At 42.0% G+C, this 12,500-nt stretch overlaps 1 protein-coding gene across 1 annotated transcript in view; it reads left to right on the top strand.

Annotated features, from left to right (window-relative positions):
• Positions 1 to 12,500, top strand: part of akap6 (A kinase (PRKA) anchor protein 6) — a gene marked incomplete at both ends in the record, with an annotated part of 165,154 nt that overhangs the window by 81,358 nt on the left and 71,296 nt on the right. The window contains 2 exons of the mRNA XM_079223553.1: positions 1,726 to 1,859; positions 9,655 to 9,775. Of these exons, the coding sequence (XP_079079679.1) occupies positions 1,726 to 1,859; positions 9,655 to 9,775 (255 nt within the window). The remainder of the gene's footprint in view (positions 1 to 1,725; positions 1,860 to 9,654; positions 9,776 to 12,500) is intronic.

Genomic DNA, 12,500 nt, shown 5'->3' with positions numbered 1-12,500 from the left:
TCAAAGAAAAGACCAATCTGCGCGGCTAAAGAACAACGCGACTGATTTACAGACTCGCTGACGGACTAACCAGCCAGCAAACAGCTCGCAGACGCAACCAAGAGACGAGTAATGAATGGAAGTGGAGAGACATTTACACAAAGTGAGAAGAATTTTTCTCTGAGAGCTTCTAGTTAGATTCATTTCTGTAATAGCAGTACACACACACACACACACACACACACACACACACACCTACACACACACACACACACACACACGCACACAGCGCTGTTGATTGTGTATCGCCTGTTTGTTTATTAGCTCTCTGATTGAGCGACTCTGCCTCCCACAGATTGGATGACCTTTCCAGATCCTTCTGCGAGTCCGCTAAGTAGATCGGACGGCGAACGCGACGAGACTTTATTCAGATTGTTACCGAACGAGGAACCCCCTCTCCCCTCCCAAAAAAGGCGGCGGTCATATTTGTGTGTCGCCGTATGTAGAGTCTCACTCCGCCTTCATTGGTTCAATTGAAGCCTCATCTCCATATAGTTTGTATGCAATTACATCTGAGCGGCGCTGAGTGCCTCTATATGATTGTGTCTGGATACTGAGAGGACACTGAGATGTGTGTGTGTGTGTGCATGTATATTTATTATTTCCATGTGTGTGTGTGTGTGTGTGTGTGTGTGTGTGTGTGTGGAGCAATTCATGGTCGATTTGTGTGTATGTGTGTGTGTGTGTGTGCGGCTTTATGGGAACATTTGTGCACGTTTGAAGGATGTTTGTGTTAGTGTGTGAGAGGTAATTTGTGCTTCATGCTTCGATGTGCGTTTGTGGCTTTATGGGTAATTTGCGTGTGTATATACATTTATATGCGTATACATGTTCATACGGATGCATGAGTGTGTGTGTGTGTGTGTGTGTGTGTGTGTGTCCGTTAGCCGAGATGAGAGTGCAGGATAAGCCTGGAGTGTTTCTAGTGGCCACTCGCTGGGCTTTAGAGCCCGTCAGAAGTCTCGTTCATCCGCAGTAAAGAGCTCATCTTGCGACAGGAAGCTGCTTCCCTTTCACTCCGTCATTGGGTGACACTTGATGACTGTCGTCCAGGTAACGGCTGTCATCGAGTTGGCAACTGATTCTTGGCTTTTGGTCGCCATCAATTGCGATGTAAGAAAGGCGGACAGCAAACGACAAAACTTGCACCTCAAAATATAATTTTTTTTTAATATATATATAGTATATATTTGTTGCTATTTATTTGTGATTGTTTAAATATTGGTCTTACAGCGCAGGTTTATTTTTAAAAAAACGTGTTCATATATAGTTACATGAACACGTTTTTTTCAAAATAAAGCTCCGTCTTCACAGGAAACTACTCAGTTAGTTTTAGGAAACGATGTTAGTTTGGGTTTAAATGTTAATGTTGTTACTTAAAAGGATTTTGTGGAATATCTACGGATTAATATTTCGTAGGTTTAACTCTGACTGCTTGATGAGACCAGCCGGAACTTTTACTTTTATATTCTTCTTCATACTCGTAGCAGTGATCTTTGCAGCCAAACAGTATTTCAACCCCCCCCCCCCCCCCCCCCCCCCCCCCCTCCTTGAGATATTAAGATGTAGCCGGGCGACAGTTACAAAAAACTAAACGTCTCATAACATATTTCATTGTGAGCTGGCCCTCGCAGCGTGCCGTGTGATTGATGACCGCTTGTCCCGCTCTGGCTCTGTGTCTTCCAGGCCGAGCTGATCCCGGGTCAGTGTGAAGCCCAGCGAGCCGCCCTGGCGGAGCAGATGGCCGAGAAGCTGAGTAGCCTGCACTACCCCTCGTCGGCCAGCAGGAGGCACTGCAGTCAGCTGGCGAGGAACAACAGGTAAGAGCACAACGGAAGTGTTGGGGGGGGGGGGGGGGGGGGGCCTGTTGGACTCAGCTGCAGTAAAATGAGAGGTTTTCTGAAGGGACAACGGTGCTCAGAGACACTACCACTTTAGTCCACAGGGGGCGCCAGAACCAACATGAAGCAGCATCTGAACCCGCAAAGCAGCCTTAATGAATATAGAGACAAAGACCCCAACAGAATAAGAGCAAAACAAGCCCGACACACACACACACACACACACACACACACACACACACACACACACACACACACACACACACACACACACACACATACACACATACACACACACAGTGTAATGTAATCACACACACACACACACACACACACACACACACACACACACACACACACACACACACACACACACACACACACACACAGAGTATGAGTGTTAACAGCAGTAATCTGGTGTGGCCAGACTCGGCTCGGCGAGCGCCGTCTTTGGTCACACTGCCTGTCGGCGTTTCAGCCCCGACTTTGAGGAGCCTCCCTCCACGGTTATCACTCACACGCAGAGCACTCACACACACACACACACACACACACACACACACACACACACACACACACACACACACACACACACACACACACACACAATGAAAACATGCACAAAGTCGTGTGAATGCAAATGCAAAAATATGAAGCTTAAATTGACTGAGTTTGTAGTATGTTGTGTTCTCTAGACTTTCTTGGTGTCGTCACAGTCACTTACATAAAGGATGTGGTGTGTCCTCACACGCACACACACACACACACACACATATACACAAACACACACACACAAACACACACAAAACAATCCATTGTTTTGATTGAGCATAAATTGCAGTTTTGGCAAGACTGCACTGTCTTCTGTGATTTAAATTAAAGAAGTATAAGTGCTTTTCATACACAGTGAGAAAACACACACACACACACACACACACACACACACACACACACACACACACACACACACACACACACAAAGGAAACCACTTGTTTTGTTTGTGTTTGTGTTTTTCAGCCCTCTGTGGCTGCAGTGTAATGTTTCAGTAATTTACTTTGAATGTATTGGACAGTAATTAATTAGTTATTCATATATTAGCTGATTTACATATCTGTGTGTGTGTGTGTGTGTGTGTGTGTGTGTGTGTGTGTGTGTGTGTGTGTGTGTGTGTGTGTGTGTGTGTGTGTGTGTGTCCAGTGCAGCGGTGTGTGGGATGAGTTTGGATATAATTGGATGTTCCATGTTTTTCTTGCTGTGTGAATTCGGCTCAGTTGTTTGTGGTTTCTGTTTCGCTGTGAAGGAAATGAAGGTCAGATGGAATTATTTACTGATCTCACGCAAAATATCTCAATTCTGAATTCAAGAAGAAATTTAATTTGGAGAGAAAAAACAAAACATTCTCTTTTTACATTTTCTGTTTTTAAAAAGCAAAGTTAAATAACACATGAAGTGGATTTGATTTGATTTGTTTCTTTTTTTCTTTTTTCTTGCAGAAATAAATCACAACCAGATCAATAAATGGTATCATTCTGTTAATTATAATATATAATCCAACTGATGTATTTTTTTTGTGGAGAAATGTATTGATACATGGTGGAGTGGTTACCCATGAAATGTAATAATTTATAATTATAATGTAAAGGTCACATGGAGCATGGACTTAAACTTAAAGGTGATTTATTGATTGATTGATTCACACGATCATCCATTACTTTATAAAATACAGAAATCCACTGTTATTAACATGATTAAGTAAGACAATTATGGAATAAGAAAACAAGTGAATGAATGATCATTAAGTGATTGAATCATTTTTTTGTCAATGAGTGATTGATGAAGTGAGGGAATGGGTCAATGAACTGATGAAAGGATGATTTAATAAATCAATGATTAGGTATATTAATATTTGAATACATATGTCAGATAGTGAGTGACTGGGTGAATGAGTAAGTTAATGCATTAATGAATGAAATAAAACAAATGTATATTCATTAATGAATCAATTAGAGTGAATGAATGAATGATTGACAGCAGGTGGAGTTGCTCACTGCTGGTCTGGTTTCAGTCCTCTGGAGAATGAATCAATTAGAAAAGACGAGTGTCAGTGAATCACCTCATAAATCCAGCGGCGTCTCTGACTGAAAGGTGGCGACTGCCAATATGACTCATTCAACCTTTCATTTCATCCCCCTCTCCTGCCCTCACTTCTTCCTCCTGATCCTTCCTATTGTCTTCTCTTTTTTTTACGTTTTACCTTTATCTCGTTTCTTTCTCTCAACTTTTATCCCCCAACTTTTATTCTGTTTCTCGCTTCCTCTTTCTAATTTTTTTCTTTTCCTCTCTCTTTTTTCTTCCTTTCTCTTAGTTCACTTACTTTCCTCCTTACTGTTCTCTCTACCTCTTCTTCTCTTCTTTCTTCCCATCTTGCCTCTCCTGCCACAATTTCCTTCCCTCCCTCCCTCCCTCTCCCCTTCTCTCTCCTTAACTGTTTTCACCCTCTCCCACTTTCCCTCTCCTCTTACCCTTCCTTTCCTCCCTTCCTTTCCTCTTCTCTCTCCTTATCTGTTTTCACCCTCTCCCACTCTTCTCTTACCCCTTCCTCTTTCCTTCCCTTCCCTCTATCTCTCTCTCTCCCTCCTCTTCCTCCCTCCCCCTTCCTGCTTTATGGTGGATGATGAATTAGAAACAGTGGTTACAGCTGCTATCGCCGTTGCAGCAGCAGGCAGCAGAGAGAGAAAAGTAAGTATTGAGACGTGATGAAAAGAGAGAGAGAAGGAAGTAGAAAGAGGAGGATGATGGAAAATCCATCAATTTACTGGAAAGACACTGCATGTGTTTTAACCAACAGTTTACAATAAGCACCAAGAAGTCTGCTCTAAAACCTGGTAATTACCAGAAAATAAGTAATTATGATAATAATGATGATATTTTGTATAACAAAGATATATAGTGCTTCATAGTAAGAGTTTTTTTTAAACCTTCTCTGACGGAGGATAAACGTCTCCCTATGAAGAGCAATAGTTTGTAGACAGTTATGAGACTTGAACATGAACAGTGTCAGCTGACTAGCGTTGACCCGGCTGGCTAAGGGGTTAGCGGTTAGCTCCCAAACTAGCCAAGAGAGTTGTCACTTCGTTATCAAGCTTCCAGAATCAAATATATCTTTCAAAAGCAGTTTAACACTTTGAGGGATTGTGTTCACAGTCCAACTGAGGGCCTCCCAGTGTGACTAGTTTTTGACCTGCTCCCCACTGGACACAGCGTGAGGCCACACCCAGCTGGAGCTGGACTTCAATCTGAGTACGATGTGTCAACGTACAACCCGCAGTAGACTCACTTTAATTAGATTTTGAGTCATTAAAACTTAAATTTCACTTTGTGAAATGTCTGCACACCTTGTGTAGATATCAATATCATTTTCCAATATTTGTATTTGGCACAGTATCACATGATACCCGCTACATTTTTATTATATCCAGTGTTGACTGGAATTATGACGAACTAGTGTATAATAGATTCCTGTAATTCGAGTTTCCTCAAGTGACTGAATGTCAGAACGTCTCTCCGTGACACTCCCACGCGCTCCGTCAGCGCCGCGTGACGGAAAGCAAACCTGACACTTCAAACGCTCCGTAACTGTCCCGGTGCTGAACGCAGCCCCGCAGTGCCGCCACGTCGCTCCTTCCTCTCCGATTTGTGTGTTTTCTCGTCTTCCACCCCCCGAGAGATCCTGTTTTACAAAGTGTTTAGTTAACATTAGTATGAGAACAAGACGGAAACCGGGAAGAGGAGGGGGGAGAGGGGAGGGGAGGAGCGGAGAAACGACAAGCGACAAGAGAAAACAATCTGTGCCAGTGTTGTATCTGCTTCATCTGTCTGAGTCAGTAAAAGGCCGCTCTGCTCGCCGCATAATGAGGAACGCCGCCTCGGGGGAAGGAAGCAGAGCTCGCTTCCTTTTGCTTTCTTCTTCTCTGTTTAGTTCTTATTTTAGTGAGGATCACTGGCAGTGGAGGATGAGGAGGTGTGAGACAACTGAAGAGATGGGAAGAAAAAAGTAGCAGAAGGACGGTGTTTTATTTCAATGTAGCTGACAAGAAGAAGAGATAGAAAGGATGATGGAGAGCGAGGAAGAGGTGCACACAAGGTTAGTTAAGAGGAGGAAGAGACAGGTAGAAGAGTTAAGAGACATGTAGAAGAGTTATGAAACAAGTAGAATAGTTAAGAGACAAGAAGAAGAGTTAAGAGACAAGTAGAAGAGTTAAGAGACAAGTAGAAGAGTTAAGAGACAAGTAGAAGAGTTAAATAGACATGTAGAAGAGTTATGAAACAAGTAGAAGAGTTAAGAGACATGAAGAAGAGTTATGAAACAAGTAGAAGAGTTAAGAGACAAGTAGAAGAGTTAAAGAGACATGTAGAAGAGTTATGAAACAAGTAGAAGAGTTAAGAGACAAGAAGAAGAGTTAAGAGACATGTAGAAAAGTTATGAGACATGTAGAAGAGTTAGCCTCATTAGCCCGTGCCCCATTTTTCTGATCTCACGGAAATGAGGAAGTGTGTTTTTTCAAAACTAAAACTACTAACTTCTCATCCACAGTTCCGATCTAATTCATTTAAAGTGCTAAAGTACTGTAACCCTTGTGAGAAGATACATGTCCATTTAACTCCATTTTACATTTTAATAATTCCGTAAGCTCCTCAACATGACTAAGCGATTATAACGTTTCACTAAAACGCTCATAAGTACCCCTAACAACGGTGAATTTCACTCAAAGTAAATTCCCTGTAACCGTAGACTGTGTGAGTCTAACAGTAGTAGTGATCAGTATTGGAGTTTTGTTTCCTGCTTTTCGAGTTCCTGCGATCTCATTGGTTCTCAGACTCGTCTGAAAGCGCGTCAGATAACACACGCGGAAGGAGGCGTTCATTTGAAGTACACATAGCTCATGGTGTGACCAAGATTCAGGTCAAAATAGGTCATTTTTCTATTTCTGAACCGAAAAACACGCTTTTTGGACTGAAAATGCTTAAAAACACGTCAAGGCTTGTGTTTCTTGGGATTATCATTGCATATTGAGATGATTTCGGTTGTAATCTTTCTAAAGAGGTGTATTATTACTCTGGGGGAGGATGGGAAGGCACCGAACAATACAATTAACAAACTCTTTGAGCAATCTAGGAGTCATTTTTTGCTCAGACTCTTGGCTTTTGATCATATTTATGCAGAAAATAAGTACAATTATATATATATATTTTTTTTTTATTAAAGGCAAGGAGTTGCGGATTCGTTAGAGATCAAGGATAATAGGGTCTGTTATTCATATCAAGGTCATATGAACTGTATAACACCTAGGGTCCCCTAATTAGGCGACCACTAGGTCCCCTAATTATACATGTAGGAGAGTTGAGAGACAAGTATAAGAGTTAAGAGACAGGTAAAAGAGTCAAGAGACACATAGAAGAGTTATGAAACAAGTAGAAGAGTTAAGAGACAAATAGAAGAGTTAAGAGACAAGTAGAAGAGTTAAGAGACAAGTAGACGAGTTAAGAGACATGTAGAAGAGTTAAGAAACAAGTAGAAGAGTTAAGAGACAAATAGAATAGTTAAGAGACAAGTAGAAGAGTTAAGAGACATGTAGAATAGTTATGAGTGTAGAAGAGTTAAGAGACATGTAGAATAGGAAAAGGACAGTAAGGACAGTTTTGGAGGCCAGCGCTATTTTAAGTGTGGACTTTTTGGAAAGCAAGGATGTTTTGGAAGTGACAATATGTTTAGGCTGTGAAATCTTGTATAACGTATGGACATTTGGTAAGACGAGGAGTTTTCATGAAATTAAATTGGAACATTTTGTGAAGTAAAGGCAGTTTTTTTAAACGGGGAGGACATTTTCTCTGGTTCTCTTCTCCTAATGTCTTTTCAAGGGTTGAGACTTAGTTTGAGAGGTAAGCGCGAGGGAATTGTGGGTATTATATCAACAGGTATAGAAGCGTAAACATGTTGTGTGTTCAGCATTAGTGAATCACATTTACTTTGAATCCTGCAGCTTCAGGATGAATCAAAGGAAAACCTTGCGAGATGTAATTGTCTATTTTCTTTCTCTTGTTTATTTAATTTCATTCATAGTTTACGGTCTCTGCTTTTATCGCAGGTCAAGTTGCTGTTTGTTTGTAGGTGTGTGTGTGAGTGTGTGTGTGTGTGTGTGTTGCATTATGGGTAATGTGTGTCTGTGTACATGTTTGTTTGGGTTGTTTCGTGTCTTCTTTCTTTCATGTGCGACTCGCGTGTACGCAGAGTGTGTGTTTGTGTGTGTGTGTGTGTGTGTGTGTGTTTGCATGTGTGTTTGTGTTGTCGCAGAAACGCCGTGGGCCTGACAGAGCTGTCAAACTGTCGTCGTCAGTGACCGGAGAATTCCAAACAATTTCACTGCTAATGTTGAGAAACATGTTGGCGATCCCCGCTGAGACCGAAAACCAGCGCATATATAAATAATAAACACACACACACACACACACACACACACACACACACACACACCTCAACAAAACGGCTGACAGTAATGTGTGTGTTTGAGCAATCGGCCCCTGTTCCAGCAGCATAAATATTTGATGTGATCCTGTGTTGAGGAGGAGGAGAAGGAGGAGGAGGTGAGAGTGGGAGGAGTGAGGTGGAATGGGGTGGCAATATAATGTGGGAAAGAAGGGGAGGAAGGATGAGAAAGAGGAGGTGAACAAAAGATTGTGCCTTAAATGTGCCTGCTGGCAGTAGTATACAAATAAAGATATACTTATGAGGATATATGTACTCTATGTGCGTATGTATCATGTACTATATATGTGTATATACATGAATGTGTAGATGACCATATAACTAGGAGTTTGAATATGTGTATGGGCGGATCAGTATGTATGTATTATTCATGATCAGAAATTCAATCAAGAAGTCTCTTCCTATAAAACTAATATAACTAATATCGCTCCTTCATCAATGAGGAAGGGAGCTGCCTTTTTTGTCCGGTGGGAGTGGCCAGCTTATCCAGTGAATTTCAGTAAACCTGCTTGGGAGCAGATTTACATTTTTGTCTGTGTTGCTATGGTGATTTTTCTAAACTTGCTTCAAGGAACCGAAAAGCCTGACCTACGTCATCTTATCCTGAAAATTAGCCAGCTACGAAGAATAGGGGCCCGGAGAGTTCAAACCTAACTGAGACGATCGCTGCAGGAAGTTGGAGTAAACGTCTGAGTTGGAAAAGTTCCAGAAGCTAAATTAACTGAACCACAGGTGTAAACGCAGCCGAAGACGCTCGACTGGGAGGTAAAGCAACCAGAACCGCCTCCGCCTCCACCCGTCGTTTCATTCCCACTGCCGAGTGTTCGGTTTTGATGCGCGAACCTGCAGAATCAGCGTCAGAGGAATTCCGACATGTTGGAGTTTAAATTTCAAATTTTAGTTGGAGTTTAAACCGTAGCTTTAGACGGACTGTTTCCTGCTTCGTCTCTCTGTGCGAGTCAATGCGAGTGTATCCGTAGCTCGCTCTCTCTCTCTCTCTCTCTCTCTCTCTCTCTCTCTCTCAGTTTGCGTTCTTTATCAAACACAACAAGACGCAGCCTTCTCACTTATCGCCGCAGGACAAAACAATATTACAATAATATGAGAAGCAACGGCGGAAAGTAGAACGTTGGAAACACGATATGAATAAAGGAGAAAAGAAAATTGAATTACAACAATAATTCAATTCAATAATCTCTCTCTCTCTCTCTCTCTCTCTCTGTCTTCAGTCTTCATGAGTTCGAAGCCGAGTACCAGGAGCTCTGGGATTGGCTGATGGACATGGACGCCATGGTAACAGACAGTCACCAGCTGATGATGTCAGAGGAGCAGAGACATCACCTCTTCAAGGTAAGAACAGTTTCTTCTTCTCTGAATTTAATGCGGCGGATGTCTCTCATCACGGAGAGGGCCGTCTGTCCACGATGTCCAGAACCTGCTGACGGAGCCTTCCTGTTTTCTGGGGATAAAAAAGAGGACACTCAAGTTTGTTCCCATGTTTTCAGCATAGTTTGAAGTATCTCTTTTTTTTAAGATTTATTGAATCTATAAATATGGAATTCTATAAAAAGTGGGTTTTTACGCTGGATTTACGAGGTGTTTTTTTTCTCTAAAATAGTTGATGCACTAATTTGATGATGACCTCACATCAGTGACGGGCCGTCGGTGCCTGCTAAGCCTTCTCTGCTGGCCTAAACAGAATCACAAAGTCATATAAAGCTATTTTATATATTTTTTTTATTTAATTACATTTTTAAATAATTAAAAATTATATATATTTTATAATTTAATTTTTTTTCACAAATACACTACATGTATTATAATTATGTCTTCCTATTAGCTTATTTTCTCATTGACCAGCTCCTGTCTTGTCTGTTCCTCCTGCCTTGTCTGTCAGCTTCTGGTTTCTCGCGAGCGCAGTTTTTCTCTGCTTAACACTCTGCTTAACGCTCTTGTCCAATCAGATTCCACGTCTGTTTCGCTCTATGGTAGAAAAGCCGGTTAAACTACATGGTGACAGCCAGCTAGGGGGTTCTGTACGAGTGATTCTTCACAGAGACAGCAGCAGCACCCTGAATCTGCACACTCCGACCGGTACAGTAGGTGGCGGTATGCACCTAGTCAAGTTGGTTGCGATCGCCATTTAAACTGAAAAAGAAGAAGCAGACTTTTCCCTGCAGACTTTCCCTGTGGACTCTGTATAACACTTGAACCTGCTGTCCTATCAGCCCCGCGGCGCATCTCACCCGCATCTCACCCTGCTTGGCCACGCGCGATGGAAAGCAGGTCTGCGCTAGTGCTTGCTGTTAGCTTGCGAGTGGGGTAGGGGTGATATTGCCATCATCTCCAGACAACTCTTATGACATAAACTATTGAAGACCTCTCTCCAGGTTTCTCTTTTCGATGGTTAGAAGGCGACTTGTTTTGTTGTCTCTTGTTCTTCTACTTCTTCTTCTTGTTCTCTATTCTACTTCTCTTACTTCTTTTTTTATTGTTCTTCTTCTTGTTCTTCTTCCTAAGAAGACGTCATTATTTAGATGTCTAATTGTGTGTAAGTCTGCCAGTGAACAGGTTAAAAGGTTTTGGAGGGCGTCTGACTGAAATCGATTTATCCTAAATTTGGTGGAAAGAAACATAGAAACTTTCTTTGTTCTTGTGTTTCACTTCTGATCCTCCTCTGTTGCTCTCTCTGAGATTTCTTGGGATGAAGGATGTTGTGTGTTGTACAGGTTGTAATGGCCTCTGGGAAAAATGTTTGATTCGAGATTTCGGACAAAAACATGCATACTTAGTAGTTGTTTGTTTGGTTCATCTGCACCGCTTATCGATCTCGTCTACATTGATGAAGCTTGTTTGTGGCTGTATTGAGGCAGTTAGCTAGCCAGGTATGCAGGAAGATGACGTCCTCCCTATCCATCCTGCATATAAAGCTCTGATTGGTTGATCCCTCCTCGTCCACTTCCCTCTGGACCGCTAAGAGATGCAGGCTGTGTTCCTGATGTCTGACATGTTTACGAGCATTTTAAATGCAGCCTACGTGTCTATTTTCAAGGTAAGCAAACCAAAACAAGCTCTCTGCGAAACACACAGAATTCTAGACGCCGTGTTTTGTGGTATGTATATATTTTTTTTAAACGCTAAATGATGTCAAAGAAGTTTCCCGAGAAAAGCATCCATTCTTTGACCTGATTTTAAGTTCAACCTTTAGATGCTTTAAAATCACAACAAAGTATCTCTGCCTGCGGCTCTGGCTGTGATGTCACAAATCTCCCATCGACCACCTCTGCCTCCGTCATGGCGGCGCTCTGAGGGCTGTCTGTTAAGTGTAAATATGTAGAAACAGAGCCAGCTGGAGGAAACAATGTCCTCCCTATTCTCATTCATCCATCGGTTTGTCTGTCTCCTCCCCTCATTGCTCCTTACAACTCACCCTCCCTTTTTTTCCAGCCAATCTCACACACACACACACACACACACACACACACACACACACACACACACACACACACACACACACACACACACACATAATGTGTGTGTCTGTGTAATGACTGCAGCCAAATGAGTCAGAAAGGAGAACAGCATGTGTTACGATTAGAGATCTGAGTCATCCTCTTCTGTCCTTCACACACATGTAGGCACACGCACACACACACACACAAACACACACAACTCTGGGGCGACTGTGGCTCAGTGCATGAGTGCATGCCCGTCTTTCAATCAAAGGATCGGTGGTTCGAGCCCCGGCTCCCCTAGTTCATGTCGATGTGTCCTTGAGCAAGACAATTAACCACTAATTGCTCCACGTTGCTGTGTCTACGGTGTATAGAGCAAAATGTAAGTCACTTTGGATAAAAGCGTCAGTGAAATGTAATGTAACTCAAAGATATTTGTTGCATTACAGCTTCGGAAAACAACATTTTCTGAAAAGCTTTTTTATGAAATGAAGTAATCATTTGAGATCTTTGGTCAATAATACATTTAAATCACACCCTTGAAGACTAAATCTAAATATATCACAATTACAAAGCTTGTTTATTGTTGTTAATTTTAAGCACAACCAGTTTTCCTTAAC

The sequence above is a fragment of the Taurulus bubalis genome (genome assembly GCF_910589615.1).
Source record: "Taurulus bubalis genome assembly, chromosome: 1".
Lineage (NCBI taxonomy): Eukaryota > Metazoa > Chordata > Actinopteri > Perciformes > Cottidae > Taurulus > Taurulus bubalis.
The sequence above is the reverse complement of the archived record's forward strand: the minus strand, read 5'-3'. Positions and strand labels throughout refer to the sequence as shown.